This window comes from Rhipicephalus microplus, chromosome 5, assembly GCF_043290135.1.
Source record: "Rhipicephalus microplus isolate Deutch F79 chromosome 5, USDA_Rmic, whole genome shotgun sequence".
Taxonomy (NCBI): Eukaryota; Metazoa; Arthropoda; class Arachnida; order Ixodida; family Ixodidae; genus Rhipicephalus; species Rhipicephalus microplus.
The window spans coordinates 93,775,172-93,795,629 of record NC_134704.1 but is presented as its reverse complement, the minus strand read 5'-3'; the positions used below and the strand labels follow the sequence as shown (position 1 = coordinate 93,795,629).

The following is a 20,458-nucleotide window of genomic DNA, read 5'->3' as shown; positions in this document are numbered from 1 at the left end:
ATTATTTCCTCTTTTATCGTAACACATGAAATTTCACACAAGATTTTCTTCACTGCAGTGAAAACATTAAGTGCATGCATATTCGATAAAGCCTTTCTTTAGACACACAGCTGTGCATTCTTCTTAGAGGCTCTTCCACCGACATCTTGAAGTTTGGTCGGTGACTGAGCTAGATGCTCCCTCAAAATCTTTTCTCATTATCGTTCACCGTAAGAGGTGTGCTTGCTCAGATTTTTACGTTAATCAGGAAAGTTTCTCATATCACCCTCATATGCAATGCCATGGTATTCTGCTATTCTTTGGAGTGGGGTCTCACATAATTTATAGGTGATCAGTTTAAATACAGTTCAAGTGTATGTCAGTTTGTTTTATTTAGGACTCAAATAGCTTATCGAACCACGTGACTTTTTTGGTGTTATTGTCTTTGACAGGCAGCTCACAATCAACACCAGCACCCTGCATTTTTTGGCTAACACTCAAATTAGGTGCATCGCTTTTTTTTCCCCTTCCATTCCAGCTAGTTTCCCAGTGCCAAGGATACCATTTATCAAGAAACTGCAATGGACGGACACAGCAACCTCAGAAGGTAACTCTGAACTAATGTTTGTCTAGCAATGATGTAATGTTTCACAGATAACAAGGTAGCATTAGTAACATTTCTGTTTTTCTCTCCTGTCTTTCATGCCACTCAGATGTTCCAGACATCAGCGAAGGGACGTCACCTAAACCGGCTGTTAGGTGAGCATGTCCGTCATTCGTAACATTAGTTTCCTGTAGAATTCTCACTGACCTCAATGCGACTTGTTGCACGACCAACGGACAGCATGTTTCCAGACCATAACCTTCTAGCTTTGTAGAAATAGAATAATAGTATTTAGCCAGGCTCATAAGGCGTAGTCGAAACGACTCCGTGCAAGTAAGCGCTTATTATTTAATTCCGATATTAATTCAAAATATTTGTTGTGCCATTCTACTTTTGAAACAGTTTAAATGGGCCCCACAACGGTTCTCAGCAGAGTTGTGCAACGTACTACTTGGTATTGAAGGGCATCCTTTCTCGAATATCCTCCTGCAAGAAGTATTTGAACGCTCTGAATATGAGTGGAATCACTGGCGATCAGTGTTTATCCATCAGACCTTCCGCAATGTTCCCGCGGTTTCTGCCACAGTGGGGGTGGCTATGGAAAGGCAGGTCTTTGCCCTCGGTGCTCAGTCCACGGTACGTCACTATGCCGCGGTATTTATTATTATTTTTTTCTCTCGCTTGTATTGTCTTTATGTTTGACACTGCCGGCTTGCAGTCAAAAAATGTCACAAATATTTTGTGGGGTGGCGGCAGCTTCGTAGCACACAGGGCATGATTGTTGATAAAAAATGTTGTGATTATTGCGAGGCCTCAAGTGGAAGAATAAATTTCATTTAATATTATTGATGAGTGATAAACATGGGATAGTCATACACACCAAAAAGTACTAAAGCATGAACAGATCTTTTGTACCTTGTTATATCATATCAAGTAGCTAGAATTGCGAATAGCTACAGGCGCATGTACACTGCCTGATGTTTCCAGAAAAAGCAGAGAGAGAAATGGAGCCAAGAAGCTTCACTTCTCATTTGACCTTGCATTTGTACAAAGCCAAACCCAGAAAAAGAAGGAACAAATTGACTTGTTTATTTTATCTAAATGTATACTTTACATGTAAGGGAGATATCATCGTTCATCAATATAAGATCTGTACAGATCAAATTCAAGATTATGCCACATCCTACACGTTATGTGTAGGAAATGGGTGAAGTGTTGTACGCATATTAAATAAGCCTTAGCTCAGGTGCTGCCTCTGTAACGCTGCTTGCTTGTCTGCTGTGATTTCCTTTTCCTTGTTACTCCTAGACTTCAGTTAAGAACAGCAAATTTCCCAGACCTTATTGTGCACAAGCTTCTTCCTACAGAACTCTGAATATTGTGTAGAACGTCTAATTTTCTGCAAATAAACACGCAGCGAAGTTGTCATTTCAAATTAACACTAAGCACCATGCCTGTTTATGCGTGTTTCATAAAGCTCTCGCAGTAACTGCACCGAGGCCTATCAAGATTTTATGCGGTGCATCCTAAGTTCACCAACATCTCATCATCATCATCATCATCATCAGCCTGAGTACGTCCACTGCAGGACAAAGGCCTCTCCCATGTTCCGCCAGTTAACCCGGTCCTGTGCTTGCTGCTGTAAATTTATACCCGCAAACTTCTTAATCTCATCTGCCCACCTAACCTTCTGTCTCCCCCTAACCCGCTTCCCTTCTCTGGGAATCCAATCAGTTACCCTTAATGACCAGCGGTTATCCTGTCTACGCGCTACATGCCCTGCCCATGTCCATTTCTTCTTCTTGATTTCAGCTATGATATCCTTAACCCCCGTTTGTTCCCTAATCCACTCTGCTCTCTTCTTGTCTCTTAAGGTTACACCTACCATTTTTCTTTTCATTGCTCGCTGCGTCGTCCTCAATTTAGGCTGAACCCTCTTTGTAAGTCTCCAGGTTTCTGCTCCGTAGCTAAGTACCGGCAAGATACAGCTGTTATATACCTTCCTTTTGAGGGATAGTGGCAATCTACCTGTCATAATTTGAGAGTGCTTGCCGAATGTGCTCCACCCCATTCTTATTCTTCTAGTTACTTCAATCTCGTGGTTCGGCTCTGCGGTTATTACCTGCCCTAAGTAGACATAGTCTTTTACAACTTCAAGTGCACTATTACCTATCTCGAAGCGCTGCTCCTTGCCGAGGTTGTTGTACATTACTTTCGTTTTCTGCAGATTAATTTTAAGACCCACCTTTCTGCTCTCCTTGTCTAGCTCCGTAATCATGAGTTGCAATTCGTCCCCCGAGTTACTCAGCAATGCAATGTCATCGGCGAAGCGCAGGTTACTAAGGTATTCTCCATTGACTCTTATCCCTAACTGTTCCCATTCTAGGCTTCTGAAAACCTCCTGTAAGCACGCGGTAAATAGCATTGGGGAAATTGTGTCCCCCTGCCTTACACCCTTCTTGATTGGTATTCTGTTGCTTTCTTTATGAAGCACTATGGTAGCAGTTGATCCCCTGTAGATTTCTTCCAGAATGTTTATATATACTTCATCTACGCCCTGATTCTGCAGTGTTTGCATGACGGCTGATATTTCTACTGAATCAAACGCTTTCTCGTAATCTATGAAGGCTATGTATAGGGGTTGGTTATACTCTGAGCATTTCTCTATTACCTGATTGATAGTATGAATGTGGTCAATTGTTGAGTAGCCTGTTCGAAATCCTGCTTGTTCCTTTGGTTGATTGAATTCTAATGTTTTCTTTACTCTGTTAGCAATTACCTTTGTAAATAGCTTGTATACTACAGAGAGCAAGCTGATCGGCCTGTAATTCTTCAAGTCCTTGTCATCTCCTTTCTTATGTATTAAGATGATGTTAGCGTTCTTCCAAGACTCTGGTACTCTTCCCGTCAGGAGACACCTCGTAAACAGGGTGGCTAGTTTTTCTAACACAATCTGTCCTCCATCTTTCAGCAGATCTGATGTTACCTGATCCTCACCAGCAGCTTTGCCCCTTTGCATGCTCTCCAAAGCTTTCCTGACTTCTTCTATCATTACTGGTGGGGTGTAATCTGGGTTACTGCTAGTTCTTATAGTATTAAGGCCGTGGTTGTCACGGCTACTGTACAGATCTCTGTAAAACTCCTCTGCTATTTTAACTATCCTATCCATATTGGTAGTTATTTTGCCTTCTTTGTCCCTTAGTGCATACATCCGACTTTTGCCTATCCCAAGTTTCCTCTTCAATGCTTTGACACTTCCTCCGTTTTTCAGAGCGTGTTCAATTCTCTCCATGTTATACCTTCTTACATCGCATACCTTACGTCTATTAATCAACTTCGAAAGCTCTGCCAGTTCTATTTTGTCTGTTGTACTTGACACTTTCATGATTTGACGCTTCTTAATTAGGTTCTTCGTTTCCTGGGAAAGCTTGCCAGTGTCTTGTCTAACTACCCTGCCTCCAACTTCCACTGCACACTCCGTAATGATACTCGTTAGATTATCATTCATTGTATCTACGCTAAGGTTCGTTTCCTCACTAAGAGCCGAGTACCTCCCACATGCTTACGTCAAATAACTCACGGCCCTCAGTCCCCAGCAGCTGCGAAGCAACTGACCATGGCGGCGGTCAGATCTGCAACGCAGCAGAGGGTGCTAAGAATCTCTGGATCCGGACAGGCCGCCATTGGAACCTGAACTTGGCAACGTTTAATGCTAGAACCTTATCTAGTGAGGGAAGTCTAGCTGTACTATTCGAGGAGCTAGAGGGTGTTAAATGGGATATAATAGGGCTCAGTGAGGTTAGGAGGACAGATGAGGCCTATACGGTGCTACAGAATGGGCACGTCCTTTGCTACAGGGGCTTGGCAGACAGAAGAGAACTGGGAGTGGGGTTCCTAATTCACAGAAACATAGCTGGCAACATAGAGGAATACTATAGCATTAATGAAAGGGTGGTAGGTATCGTAATTAAACTGAATAAAAGATACAAGATGAAGGTAGTACAGGCTTACGCGCCTACATCCAGCCATGATGACGCTTCAGTTGAAAGCTTCTATGAAGACGTGGAATCGGCAATGAGTAAGGTAAAAACACAGTATACTATAGTGATGGGGGACTTTAATGCAAAGGTAGGGAAGAAGCAGGCTGGAGACCAGGCAGTAGGAGATTATGGCATCGGTACTAGAAACGCCAGAGGAGAGCTACTAGTAGAATTCGCAGAACGCAATAATTTACGGATTTTGAATACCTTCTACCAAAAACGAGAAAACCGCAAGTGGACATGGAGGAGCCCTAATGGCGAAAATAAGAACGAAATAGACTTTATAATGAGTGCACAACCTGGAATCGTGCAGGATGTGGAAGTGATTGGCAAGGTACGATGCAGTGACCATAGAATAGTACGGTCTCGAATTCGCCTAGACTTGAAGAAGGAACGACAGAAACTGATACGCAAGAAGCCAATCAATCAGCTAGCACTGAGAGGGAAAGTACAGGAATTCAGAGTGTCGCTGCACCAACATCTGTCAGACCCCAAATGATGACTGGTGCTCGCAAAAAATTATTCATATGACATCAAGCACATGAGAAAAAGATGATGAGCAGAACACGAGCATATGTCGCGGTACATGTGTATTAGAGAGTAAAGGAAATACTTGACTAGATAACAGCTGAAAGTCACAATTATGAAATAGATGTGTTTTGTGGTGCCTTCAAATATAGTAACTTTTTATGCACCTACTAAGCATTGTACTAACAAATACAAAAACCATGTTTGGTGGAAATTGTTATTCCTGAAAATAAGAATTTCTGTTAGCTTAAAAAGAAATGCTGCCATTGATTGTGGGTGTATCGAAATATTTTGGGAATTTATAACGCGCTAAAGTGAAGCATAAGTGAAATGCTGATTGTCTGCTTTGTGCGACACAGTAATAGATATCTCTCGGGTAACCACACAGCCTTGTCTTGCACTTACCATGACTTATTCCCATGTTCGAAATGCATTGCAGAGTCCTTGGAATCCATCTAATTTTATGTATGTGCTCAGTGGTTAAGTGCAATTTATACATAAATGCAAGAACAGTCATTATTCACAGTGTGCAGTTGATTTAGTGAATTGTGTAAAGAGATTGAAGGGGTTAAGGTTGGTTTAATGGCAGTCTTTTGAATGTGCAGGGTGCCCGAATGATAAACTTTTTCAGGTAATAATGATGCAATTATTAAATTAGTTTAAAGTTTGAAGATAGGTTTGGACCAACATTGTCATTGAGGATATGAACCACTGTTGTGTTTATTATTTATTACCATAAGAAAGCATGTGTTATGCAAAATGCCTAATATGTGGTTCAAGTTTCTGTTTCCGAATCAGCATTATTGCACAGTACAATGTACAAGTGCATTGGTATTCACGAGAAACAGCAGCTTGTACCTGTGACTGCAGTCTACTCAGCGTCAAAAAAAGAAAATTTGTCTTGCAGTGCAATGCAACGACTACAGAAGTGCTTCAGCGGGTGTATTGTAATACGTAGCAGGGAGCGATGTCAATCACTGCTGAAGGCTACCAGTACAACAACATTCAAGACATCTATAATGGAAATATGCCATGAATGTACATAGAGGCTTTCATGTTTTTCTTCCCTACAGGGCAGAACGAGGCCGTTTTGAGAAAATTATTGAGTCAACTTCAGAAGAGCTGACTGTTGGGCGAGATGGCGCTTTGACATAGAAACCATCGTGAGGGCCCAACTAAACACAACACACACGAAGAGACAGACGAGGACAGGTGCAAACTACCAACTGACTTTATTCAAGGAAGATCCACATATTTATATATCAAAACCCTGCACAAGGGCAGAACCAACAACCATGAAAATTTAAACCAGACGAGAACCAGACGTCTGGTTTAAATTTTCGTGATTGTTGTGGCAGTGCCCCTGCACAGGGTGTTGATATAATAAAGGTGTCGATGTTCCTTGAATAAAGCCAGTTGGTAGTTTGCACCTGTACTCGTCTGTCTCTTCGTGTGTGTTGTGTTTAGTTGGTCCCTCATGATGGTTTTTATATGGAATCACCATCTGTGCCTGGCTAAAACTACTATTTATAGAATAGGCATCAATTACTGGCCTTACATGCTATTTGTATACCAAGTTTTGGTGTTTGCATCAATTACTATTAATTCCCACATAAAGGCTTCACACAATGCTTCATTAACCTAATTTTCTTATCAGTGGTGAAGATAGGTTCATGAACGTCGTAATGAATCGGTTAAAATTTGAAGTAGCCTTGTTCAAATTGAAATGTGCTTCCTTATATAAAGGTTCTGTGCCTTCATGATGCTCTCACTTCTCGCAGCTACGAGTGGTTTCAAGACGACTCTACGGTCACCATCACCATCCAGTCCATGGGTGATGCGATCATTGAAGAAGATAAAGTTGTGGCAGACCTATCGGGAAAGACTCTTCGGATACGACTCCGGCTCTCGAAATATTTTTACTTTTTTCATGTTGGTAAGCCACGCATTCTTGTAGCACATGGTACGAGTTGTGAAGGTAACACTCATTCTTCGGCAGCATATCAGAGGTTTTATGATTATATCTGGCACACTGTGTAAATACATAAAATCAAACCTCGATAGAACAAATACGGTTATAGTGAATTGTTCATTAAAATGAACTAAACAAAAGAAAAACTTGCCTTTGATGCAGTGGAATGGACATAAATATAAAATGACTTTTTGAATGGAATGAAGGAATTTTTGTGCCCAATGCAACATTGTTGCAAAGAGGTTTGATTACTCAAGTTAAAATTATTTCAGCTGTATTAAAAAATTATTATTCTAGACTACGTATTGAGAAGGCTGCCCACAAAAAGATAGAAGGCCTGGCGAGTCAAAGAATGCTGACAGAAGACAGGGCTTGAGAAGTAAGTAAAAATAGACAAGAGAAGATTTTCCTTGAAATGGATGCCTCCCTCTTACTGCTCAGTTCTTGGAATTTAAATATTCCTAAAGGGACAATTAGGTGTTGTATCACAACCCTTAGCAGAAGTGTACTCAGCCTTTTAGTATCCATCCTCTGTAAACTCTTTACTGCCCTACATTTTGCCCTCATATGCAACTTGTTGAAACTCGGGTTAACGAATAAATCGTTCACATCAACACTGCCAGCTTACATTAGAAACGTTGCATTTTGGGCATGTTGGTACGTAATACTGTAGTTTTCTAGCCCACGAAAGGCTAAGTTGCCTCATCGGACAAGCAGGAATGCAAAACCAAACATAAAAATTGGTTTATAGAGTGCAGTGAGGCAGTTGGGTACAAGCTTCCATTGACATGGGGCAAGGATTATGGGGATCAAAGTGGGTGGTGCATCAGTGAATGTTAAACGAAACACTGCTACCACGTGAAAGAAAAAAAGGTGGGTTTCTCGATGCCCACTGCAGGAATTGCAGTAGTAATTCAAGTGACAATGTCAGTTCCACGTGCATGCGCATTTTTTATGAGTGGTTCAATCGTCGGCACGAGCAGAGGTCAGCTGACCCACGAAATTGTCAAGGCTGAAATGATTGATAGGCTGGCAGATAACAGTATTCCTAAACCATCGACTGCCCTTTCGTGTAAGGATTTAACCTATCTACGTAAGGATATGTGAATTTGCAAAGTGTATGCAGTCATAATGTTTGAAAGGCAATGTTGTCTATATATATATATATATATATATATATATATATATATATATATATATATATATATATATATATATATATATGAATAAGAGAAAGAAGTGCATACCTAAGGGCTCGTTTTTCCGTGTTCTGACACAATAATAAAGAGATCTAACAGACACTCTGTTAGTCTGTTAGATCTTATTAATATATATATATATATATATGTATGTACATATGGTTACCTTTTTCTAGAATAAACATTGTTGCAAGTTAGCGTCTGTCCCCTCTTTCTCTGTCTATGTTTGTTCGTGTGCTACAAAACTAAAGCAAGGCTTACATTGAAGCTCTTGCGACAGTTTCTGCAAGATCTTCTTTTCTTAAATATTGTCTCTGTCCTAATATATATGCTGCATTACCTAAAAGAAATGAAGGAAGTTTTTATTGCTTGCTTCAACAAAATTGTTCTTATTCTTCTTTTCAGAATTGCAAGATAATGTTTATAGTAGTTATAATGGTAAGTAGTGATGTGCTCCCCTTACTTGAAGCAGCATTTTATTTGCATACATATTTACTAGTGGCCTTCATAGAATCTTGCCACACTATTGCACATTTGACCAGCGTTATACAACGGGTATACCAGTTTCTTATCGCTACATGCTTGGGAAGGTTACCTTGAAGGGCGTGTTGCAATCACGACCTTGAAATAGATTGTGCCGAACGCTGGGTTGTACTAAAGGGATGATGTAGCTAAGTTCAGAACTCGTAATCTTTCTGTTAATGGCCATAAAACTTAGCATCACTGTTACATCCAACTGATGCCACAGTGCTCTCTCTGTTTCACTATTTGCGCTAAATCAAACCGGCTGATGTAATGTACGTATACCTGAGTAGAGAGTTAAAATAAATGTATCCAAATGTTATCTTTTTAGATGAAACACTTATGCGGTGATTGTACAATCTGTCATGAGCTTAGAAACGTCGTTCAGTACCGGGTTTGTGTTTCAACTTTACATTTCCTGTAGCACTTCCTGATAGAGAAGATTAATATACCATATTGTCAGTATACGTTCCCATTTATAAAGGAACATGTAACTACACTGTGGTCCACGAAACCTCCACAACTTTTGAATGTTACGATACATTGGCTTGGCAGCTACACTGTTTCACTGCGGAACTAGAGGTCTCGTGTTCATTTCCCGGCTGCCATGGCCCCATTTCAGTGATGAAGATGCATTATTCAAATAAAATCTACCATTTATGAAATTTTGGTGCTCAATTTCTCTTTTAAGAAAAGAAATTCTGGTGCAATACAAGCTATTATGTTATTTTAAAGCAATGATCATTCTAAACAAGAGGCACATTTTTTTTATAATAAGAAATAAAATTTGCACTAAAATCAAACTGGCTTAGTGATGCAAAAGGTGTAAGCTAGTAGGACAGTGCAAACAATATTTCGATATACAATACATAATATTGATACATGCTATACAAAGGTCTCATTATGTAAAACATTGTATATGATTAACTCCACCTTCTGCATTAGTGCAATATTCTGGACAAATGGTACTAATGAATTACTATACGACGTACCGTCGACATCAACAGTTTAGATACAACTAGCTCTCAGAAAACTGAATTTTTCCTGAATTTGTTCAATCGTGTTGTGCCATACATGTTTTTAGTGCATGCGCTATCACACACACCATTGAAGGTGAAGGTCAAGCGTGCTCTAAATTTTTTATTGTCTTTGAGTGGCCAGTAATGTAACAAACTGTTTTGTGGTGATCTTCAGTCCAGGTAAAGTGCAAGCTAAAATGCCTGGAAATCCAGCTAGTGAAGGAAAAAAATTGCGTCTCTTGGTCCTCCCTGGGCTCATTTTTAGCCGACCACAACAAGCTAGTGCCTTTGAAAAATGCTGGTAAGTTTATTATTAATATTGTTTTCAGGCACCAAAGAATGCTATTTGCTGAAAGTGAAGCCTCGGTATGTTGTGTATCAACAATCATTCAAAAGCAAGTTGCTACAGAAAATGTTAGAAATTTTTAATGATTTGGTGAGCCTTTTTTTTTTGTTGTTGTTGACAATACCGTACCGCTGGCAGGAATGTCGAAAATCATAACATCGACTGTTTCATGTCTAGTGTACTTGGAAAGCTCTCATTTCACCAGTTGACGAGTACACTCTATTTGAAACATTGTGCAACGTAAGGCAGACACAGCTACATGGTGGAAAATTGAGTGAACAAATGTTGGCTTAAATTTGTTTTACAATGAAAACTCAGGCATACTATTCAATCGGGCAATAAAAATATGCTCAGAAGCATATTGAGATGTTTGTTACACACATTAAATTTCGAGAAGAAATTTTTGAAGGCTTTTTTCTTCGTTTGACACAACCTCAATGAAAACCAGCAGACAAAGAAGCAAAGAAAAGTGAGGAGACGTTCATGATACTGTCTTACGTGTATTGTCCCTGCTATTGGCATGTTGTCTTTCACTTTCTTCACATCTATATCACAATTATTACAATACACTCGAAGGGCCTGTAAATCACTTCTAATATTTTTTCAAGCATTTCAAGTAAATGCGCACATCGTGTGCACAATGCCGGCATGATCAACGATGCTGCGCGTGGCAGCACTACGAGCTGTCGGCGCGCCACAAAGAAACAATCCCTCCCCTTTCCGCGCCTTTCGGGCCTCCGCCAAATATGCCAAATATGCTGTGAGCAGTTGAGCAAGATTCACGACTTTCATTCAGTCTGCAAGCAGCTGTCCATGCTGCTTGTTGTTGTTCGTCGTGTTGCCTGCGTGCTTGTAACACATGTGGAGAACAGACGCAATGCAGGTCCTATACCGGCACGATTACGCCAGCCACGGTTCGCGAACAAGCACACAACTGACGGAGTCAACGGTTGGAGTCGCGGCAACTAGGTGTAGACAATGTTTCAAGCAGCGCGTCAGCGATGGCGTATGCCACGCGGGATTGGGAGCGGCGCTCGTCGAAAGGACAAAGCGGCGTCGCAAAGGATACCAGCAAAGGGAAGCGCAGGAAAGAGCGAAAGATGTGGTCGTCAGGGTTTTCATAATTAAATGTGTCTAACTCCGCTATTACTGCTTCGTTTCCAAAAATTCTCACGACTCCGTGTTAGTCGTATACTCGTGCACCATTTCCCCACAACAACTGACTTTCGACCTCTGGGTGGTTTACGGGCCTTTTAAAACAGTACAATTAGCGTCCCCTATAGCTTCTTTCGCTTCATTATGTGCCTAATTTTATGAATAATAAATTAGTTATTTTTGTTGTGGTTTTCGTTTTCAAGAGCTGTCATGATGTGCACAGCTGTACAAGCAGCTTTCAAAGAATATTTTTATTAACTTTTTAACCATATTTTCGGGACACAAGTGTACTGCAGAAGCAGTGCAATTACAAATGCAGTAAAACACTAAAAGACGTTACAGGGCATGTTATAAGGTGATTTTGAAATTTCCAGTGTCATTTGTAACATTGATGGAAGCAGAAAGGTGGTTTCACTCGGTATTGGTTCTTGACACGAAAGAGTCATACTAAAAACTAAGGTTACAAGTGCAAACTTAAGGGCCCGTTTTCTTTGTTTGACACAATGCTAATGTCAACTCATGGACAATAATGCCAAGGAAAGTATAGGGAATGCTATTGGAAGTAATCGTAACGAATTTGTGAAGAAAGAAAAGTTCACAAAAAAAAAATAACTTGTCGTCGGAAGAAACCAAACCTGCGACGTTCAAATAACGCGTCTGATATGCAGATATGGGGTGTGTATTTCGATGGTGAGGAAAGGCACCGCAGCTCCTGCAATACTTGGCATTGTTCAATGAGTACTCGCATGCATTTCGGTTCTACCAGATGCACAAGTACGCAATTATGAGTGCAAATCAGCGCAGCCCACAGGAGGCCTGGAGAGGACAGAAGGGAGGACATAAGTGCTGACATTGGGCCCGTTTCGTCAGTTGTGATTATTCGCACTCATAATCACATTGCGCCAACAAGACAAATCCTACAGTCTCCCAAACACATGTTTATCACGTATGGATGGTGCTTTATTGGCGAATATGAATATTCAAAGCGCTTATCAGGTATCTTAATCTCGCATAAAGTTTCGCTTCTTAATGGCCGCATCGACATTACTGTAAGGTCATGACGTTATTTGCGAATTTGCTGGCATTATTCATCGGGGAGGCATGCATCATGAAATTCTTGTTAAATTCTTTATCGATTGAAATGAAACTTACTGAGTTTATGTAAATTTGTGTGCAGATTTCAAATGTGCAATTATTTTTCTGGTATAGTATATAGTTTTTAAAATATCACACATTTGATATCATATTTTGGAGCTGTAGTTTGCCTAAACTTTGAGCGTTCCATAGTAATAAACACTTCAAAATTACTTAAAATGAGTGCTGAATGCAAGAAAACAAATATGGTTGTTCTAGACACATTTGGACAAAAGTTATGTTATGTGGATCATTCATAAATGAGTCTATATCGAGGTGGAATTTCACTCACAAATGTTAAACATACCAAATCTGTTGTTCAAACAGGCGTTAAACATTCATTATAGTTTTCTTGCATACTGTACTCATTCCAGGCTATCTTAATGGGCTTAGTTACTTTATAAGGCTTCTAATTTAGGCAGACTATGGCTCCCAGGGGCACTTGAAATATTAAAACTACTTGTTGTACTAAAAAAATTAAAGCAGCATAAAAATATTCAAGAAATGAGTGAGCTTTGCCTAAATTATTGTAGAATAGAAAAAAAGGTGCCAAAGTTTGTACGAAGCTACACAAGGCTTGAAATAATGAAAAGAGAAAAATCTGTAGACTATCTGGTTGCTTCTAGGCTGTTTCTCGGCTTCAGCTAGGTCATGCAGGTTCTAGATCACTTTTAGGTTGTTGCTATGCTTTAGACAGGTGATCTATATTTAGGCTGTCTCTACGTTGACTCACAGTGTAGAGAGGTCAGAGTCAAACCAGAGGCAAACATTACACAAATGTCCAAGCTCCAGTGAGAGAAACTTGCTCTGAAACCAAGCGTGCGCGCCTCTTGTGGACCTTCAAGCTTGTTGCCTTTTCCATTCCTTGGCATATGTACTCGGGTCAGCGCATCACCATTGCTTCGCAGCAATTTGATGGGCTAACTGCGGCCTTGTTCAGTTTTCACTTACTTAGAGCCGTGCTAGTGAGTAGGGTCGCTGCTGCTTGCCGTGGTAATCTCTGCCGAAAACACTGGTGGGCTCGTGCCGTGTTGGGGTGTTTCTATTTTGGTTTTAACAGACCCCTAGTGAGTAGTGGAATTCACATAATATTTGTGGCATATACCCGTTTATGGTCGCAACAGTTTTCTGGTGGGCCGCACAGTGGCTCATACCCATTAAGATGATGATCGTTTTCTGATAGGCCACACATATTACAACTAGCTTGAACTCCATTGTTACGAAAGCTTTTAGGCACCGTGTCGCACCTTAAATAGAATGCTTCATTTACATTAGACTGTCAGTGAACGGGAAGCTCTTAAATGGAACGGCTGTCTAAATGAAGTAATTCCCTTTAATACAGTTGTTGAAGGTGAGATAAACTTTATTTGGTCCTGGAGAACTTTCATCCATGAATACTGCGCTTTGGTTGACCTCTCAGTGAAGGGCTTTCCTGTTACACTGAATATATTTTCTTGCCCCTTCAGATTACACTTAATGAGAGTATACTGTGCTATATGTACTATCACAATATATGGGCTCTTCTATCCAGCACCTTCTTCATTCTATTCTATTTTTATACTATCACGTATGTAAAGGTATTTTGTAATAGGTTGTAAAATGCATAAAAAAATGTTAGCTTAGACACAAATAAGTATTACAAATGGAAACTGAATGTTTTTGGTGCTGCCAGACTACTACCCGTGTGAGTGATGCGTGATTTCTTTTCTCTGCTTCCAGAGAGCTTTTCCCGTAGTTCCACTTTAGTGAATAAAGACAGCGTGACGCACGACACAACGTTGTTCACCTTTGCGCTGCCGCAAGGCTCGTATATGTGGGTACCCATTGGGCATCACGTGACACTTGAGCACGATGTGAAAGGTCGGTAAAAGAATGCTTTTTGTGATCATATCTTGCCTTGTGTTCTTCCAAAAATTGGTAAAAACTATGCTTAACACATGCTTTTTTCTATTATATTGCCGCATTCAACCTGCAGAGCAGGAGTTCGATATAGAAGAGCTCACTTTAATTAAAAATGAAAGGCGCTCGGAAAGAGGATCGGCCAAGAGCTTCGTCTTCTTCTCTGGCTGTGCGAGCTCCCCTCTGCAGGTTGAATGCGGCATTTGCCTCCCTCCGGAGGTTGGCCACGATGAGCAAACCTCCGGCCACCTCGGATACACGCGCAAATTGGCCAGAATCCAACAAAAGTACTACTGGCCGAAGCTTCCAGGCACTGTAGAGCATTACGTCCGCACGTGTCTCGATTGTCAACGACGAAAATCGCCACCTTTAAAACCAGCCGGATTGTTGCAACCAGTTGCGCGTCGTGAGAATATTAAAAGTGATGGGAATAATGGAAAGGGCTATGATTATTGCTTTCTTTTTTTTTGCATACATTTTTTATATGCTCAGACCTCAAAATAAAAAAACCAGGATATAACGAAATATCAGTTTTGACGAAGTAAGTGAAAATTAGTTTTGCTATAAATATAGTGATAGGAATATACCTTTATAATAAGTTTTTTGGGTATAACAAACTTATTTTCACATAATTAAAGCTATACGCAAAATTATTTTGCATATAGTGACATGAAATTATTTTCGTACAAGTAAGCTTCTTCTACTTGTAAAAATTACACCGGTGTGTGAACATTCAGAAATTTCGAATGTCAATTCAAATAGTGTTCTATTGAATCAGATAACAGCCATTTGTAAATGCGAGTACATATTTCACAAATGACTTAGCACTATTGCAAGATGTCATCTGTATACACAGATACGTTCACAATTTGTGCAAATATTGAGCCCTTTAGCATAGTATAGGAATTTACTGGTTATAAAATGATAATTCATACTCTGTAACAAGCTCTGTGCATGCAAAGATTTTACTTTGTGGTTTAGAGCTATAATTATGAATACTGTATTAAGATTTCAATGTGGTTTATAATACAAAAATATGGCTTGAATATATTGTTGAAAGTATTATATTCTGTATTATTCACTTCTGGCATAGTTGTTTAATGTCATCAACATGCAATTTACTCTCATGTGTCACTATTTCACTGTGCCTACATTATTTTATAGAAATTTCAGCGCAGCTCAAATGCGCCATAAAAAAATGAAAATGCTAGTTTTCTACATTACTGGATGCAAATTTTGCCATCCTTCGTTGGGACATGCATAAATGGAAGATGACTCGTAATGTTGTAATTCAAGTTTTCTGTCACTTTGGACATTAATGCACAATCAATGGCAAATTGTAACAAAGCTTAAATTGACCTGTGTTTTTCATGGGGAATGGAGCGAAATTGGTAGTCCAGAGGACGTTAATCATCACACTAGCTTTGTGATTCCTTATAGCACTCAAGTAGGGCTGTGAAGAAGTGTAGCTGATGATGCCTACGATGCATGATTTCTAGGAACTTGCATAGATGTGAAATACTCTTTTGTTCTTTTGTCGACGTTAACGAAGGAATGCGAATATCTCGGAGCTACACCCCGGTCATCCCTGCTCTAAAAGCCGACGAAGAAGCGAGTGATGGGAAGACGGTACACCTGATGATCAAGATCTACCCTGATGGGGCCCTGACTTCTTTGCTGAAAGCCCTAGAAATTGGTATGTGGCAGGAATCCAGCATCCGGGGGGCTATACGAAATAATTTTTATGTTTCTCTGATGTCTGAGTAAATATGGTGTGTGAATGCAAACAGTGACTGGATCATGAGGGTTTTGAAAATTTCTAATATGTAGCGGCTTTTTGACAGATTGATAGAAGAAATTTATGAAGTCTGGGCTTTGCATATAGGATCACAACACTTCTATTTGTGCACTATTTCCATGTTTCATCCTGCTGAGCACATAAAAGAAAAATGAGTTTACTAACTGAACGAAATAAGAAATATCAGCTTATTGAGTGGCCACTTACATACTTTTCACATAAAAGGAAGGGATAAAATGAAAGAGAGGCACAAATATTGACAGGGAGTTCCAAGGAGAGAGGTGTTCTCTTCCTAACTAAGCATCATGTTTGTACACTGCGCATTTCTATGCTAATAACAATGTATCTATTAAGAAAAATCAAACCACATTGAACAGTTTAGTACAGAAAAAGAAAAATTAAGCATTAATGAAGTGCTCTTTTTGTCGTTCAAACTGTCACAGCAGAGTTGCTGTTGCAGGCTGTGCAGGATGATCATAAAGTGAACTTGTCAGTACTTGTAAAAGAAGGCACAAATAACCACTGATGATGGTGATGGTTCAAGTGGCAGTTACTAGAGTTAATGTGCTGCCACCTGCACGTACACTTGACATATTGTGACACATTTTGAAAGGCAAGACTACCGTAAAATTCCGAGCAAGTGACACCCCTCTCCCCGCAAGTGGTGATAATGGTCACGGTGAAGAGGAGGGGGTGTTTGCGCGGAAGTGCTGCAAAATCCTAGATGGCGGCTGATCAGGTTTTTTCTCTTAAAAAATGATAAAGGCTTCTCACAGTGATGTAGAGTGAACAAAAGCTTTATTGGGACATTTTAGATGATTACTTTATTCACTTTCAAATCAGAGTCTATGTCAGCCTTGGCGCAGGGGTCTAGTGGATAAGGTACTCGGCTGCTGATCCGCAGGTCGTGGGCAGAGATATAGTATGTGCGTATCTCCCAAAGAAAACAATTAATGACATAGTCTTGTCACATTGCTTGCATATGCAGCATTATTTGTCCAGACATAGAATCCCAAAATTTTTAGTGAATTTCATTTAACCAGCAAGTGTCTGCTCCTTCCTGAGCTCTCAGTTCTCGCTATACGAATAGCGTGCACTCTTTTTACAAAAACACAATGTCCTAATCATGGTAATCGAAACAAAATGGAAACGAACTTTTTTGTCATTTTCTCTTTGTATCAGTAAACATTTCAATGCAGATCGACATAGCTGGAAGCATTCTTTATCATGCTCATTACATTTTTACATTTACATTTTTTTATTATTTGTAATTTTGGAGTCTTGTTATATTGTAGGTGGAGTGTCTGATAGAAATATTGCAAAGCCCGTTTGTCTTACTTCCAGCCAGTATTTCTTTAATTTATGTGGTTATTCCTGTTATATATTAAGTTCTGAATCTGTGAAAGTCGTGTTTATTTTATATGAGGTTACTGTATTAATTAGAACTAGTTCTTGTTATAATTGTATTTGACAAAGAAAATTAGCCCTTTTCAAAGTGAGAAAAATACCTGTCTGAATTAGGTCGCACATTAGACTGATCTGGCTTGTAATTTTGAATGCTTGTGGAAACACATATTGTTCAAGTTACTCTGGCATGTACATAGAAACTTTTTTTATTAGCCAACAGAGGTGGCTTAAAAACTCAAAGTTGAATTACTCGAACTGTGTTTGTTAATACACATCATTGAGCTTCAAGTATGTACATATATATATATTGTCTTTTAAGCCCAAGTTCAGCCTTCCTAGACTAGCACTACCAAAAGTCGCACTTTTTGTAGTCTGTATAACTCTTCAATGGCTTTGCAGTGAAACAAGTGCGAAAACATAGTGCGACAGGGAGGCATACAACTGATAGCTCCATAGAATTTTACCGTGCCATTGCTTTTCTAAGTGGTCACATCAAACTTGAGTTTTGTGTAACAACTAAGGCATTTACGACAAGAGTATTGTTCGGGAGTCTCAGTTCTTTGTTAGAAACAACCAATAAAAGCAACGGACTTAATTAAGCCAAGAAAAACATCAGGAACATTATTTGTTTTTAACAGTAGTGTAAAAAATTTGACTTGACTGGAAATAAAGTGGACGAACAATCATCATTTTCATCAGCGAAATCAGAACCCACAACTTTGAAATTGCTCTTCCGGTGCCTTACCAACAGCATGATGGAGGGGGTCCCCTCGTTCAGTTTCTTTTTTGTATTCATGTGCGTCTAATCCGTGCATGTGTTAGGATTACTTGTAGCCGATGCGGCGAATGAGGAACACCCTTTATGCCACAGGGCGTCGCCTTGTACATGATCGTTTGTTTTGAAATGGCAGCTGGCCAATAAGCACTTGCATGCTACGTTAGGCATCGAGTCTGCTGGGTTGAAGCCCTCACTCTGAAATTACAGTAGACTCGCAATAATTCAAACTCTAATGATTCATACTTTCAATGAATTCAAACAAAATTCAATTTTCTGGTCGGCCCTGTATTTTTTCTGTGCATTTAAAAGCCCCTTAATTCAAATTCCATCATTCAGTCAATTCATACTTTTTGCGGTTCCATACCGGAAAATGTCTGCTGCTTTCCCACTACTATTTAAAAGTTTGTATGCTTTGTATAATAATATGTATAAAAATGGAAAATCAGGGCCTTAGGAAAAAGGCTTTGCTTGTAAACAAATGTTTAAAACGGAGCATATGCATGGTAAACCGTGATGCTTCTCAACTGGTATAGAGGGCTTTGTGCTGAAGGCACATATAGCAAATAAGCAGTTGGCTATTCCCGATTTCTTTAAAAGGTCTGATCAGCAGGAAATGGCCAATAAGCTTGTGGACCCAACACTTCTGCTTTATGTTCATTGCATGCAGTCAAGGTTTAAAAACATAAAATCAATGCATAATCATGATGTGTGGTGTCACTTCACCCACCTCTACACTACGGCATCCCTCATAATCATATGGTGGTTTTGGGAAGTTAAACGTTACATATCAAATCAAATCACCTCACCCACAGTCATATATATATGAGAACTTCTAATAATTCAAACAAAATTCACAGGTTCCTTCGAGTTTAAATTAATGAGAGCCGAGTGTAGTACAAAATAAATCTTTTTCGTAGATGCCTTCTGTGTATGTGCCCTCAAAAACTCCACAACAGTGCCACCCCAAAACTTTTTTGATGGCTCAACATTTCTGAAACCTCAGAGGCCATGAATGTGAAGGAAAACACAAGTTCTCACTGGAGGCGGAAATGTTGTAGGCCCGTGTGCTCAGATTTGGGTGCACGTTAAAGAACCCCAGGTGGTCTAAATTTCCGGAGCCCTCCACTACGGCGTCTCTCATAATCATATAGTGGTTTTGGGACGTTAAACCCCACATATCAATCAATCAAAACACAAGTTCTCACGCTGTCACGTCGACCAGAAAGCCATCAACTATGCTTATGGCTCTTGCCGCTTGGAGTACGTAACTATTGGAAAAAAGTTGTATTTGGTCTTTCAGATTGCACCTATGGAAAGCGTTTTCATTTACTTTCTTTCCTTTAAATTTAAGTACTAATCTCTATACTGCAGTTAAAAAGAACAAGTAATGTCCCTGATTTTCCTTGTTGGCTGCGTACTAAGGCATATATGAGGATTCAAAGCTGGCCATTGACTGATATTCTTTGCCTGGTGCAGGTGACAAAGTTGACATGAAAGACACCGAAGGGGACTTCGAGCTGTCGACTTTGCAGAGTTGTCAAAACCTCGTTCTTCTTGCCGCTGGGACGGGCTTCACGCCGATGGTGCGGCTACTGCATTGGGGGATCTTTGTCTCCAAGCAAATGTGAGAAAAATGCTTCTTGTTATGTCGTAGAGCACACAAAATGCCAGATTTTGTTGCACGTCCTAATGATCTCAAATGGCGGGTGCATTACCCCTACTCAAAATTTTAACTGGTTGATAACAGTTATCTATGTGAAAATAGGAACGCTTAAGGCGGCAGCCTTCAGCTGCGTGAAGCAGTGTATGTGAATTGAGCGGATGGGGCTAAGCTGCTACTTCGCTGAAAGCCATGAATTATTTTAAAGTGCATTCAAAGGCAGACATTTTATAGAAGCCAGCTGTAAAGCAGGGTTCTCAAGTGTTTTCTTGTGTTGCAAAGGCAGTTCCAAATCTCTTACAGGCACTAATGACTTGCATCTACTACATAAGGGCAGTACATATGGCCAGGGCATAAAAACAAGAAAGAAAATAAATGGCTGTTACAAATTTCTATCATAAAAAATATTCCTCCATGT

General features: G+C 39.8%; 1 protein-coding gene across 9 annotated transcripts in view; it reads left to right on the top strand.

The window, feature by feature from the left end:
- LOC119174335 (cytochrome b5 reductase 4) overlaps nucleotides 1–20,458 on the top strand; it is a 323,373-nt gene that overhangs the window by 289,719 nt on the left and 13,196 nt on the right. For all 9 annotated transcript variants that reach the window (XM_075895768.1, XM_075895763.1, XM_037425194.2 and 6 more), the window contains 8 exons: nucleotides 518–586; nucleotides 693–738; nucleotides 6,933–7,087; nucleotides 8,728–8,760; nucleotides 10,039–10,164; nucleotides 14,218–14,358; nucleotides 15,950–16,093; nucleotides 19,857–20,004. In XM_075895768.1, the coding sequence (XP_075751883.1) occupies nucleotides 518–586; nucleotides 693–738; nucleotides 6,933–7,087; nucleotides 8,728–8,760; nucleotides 10,039–10,164; nucleotides 14,218–14,358; nucleotides 15,950–16,093; nucleotides 19,857–20,004 (862 nt within the window). The remainder of the gene's footprint in view (nucleotides 1–517; nucleotides 587–692; nucleotides 739–6,932; nucleotides 7,088–8,727; nucleotides 8,761–10,038; nucleotides 10,165–14,217; nucleotides 14,359–15,949; nucleotides 16,094–19,856; nucleotides 20,005–20,458) is intronic.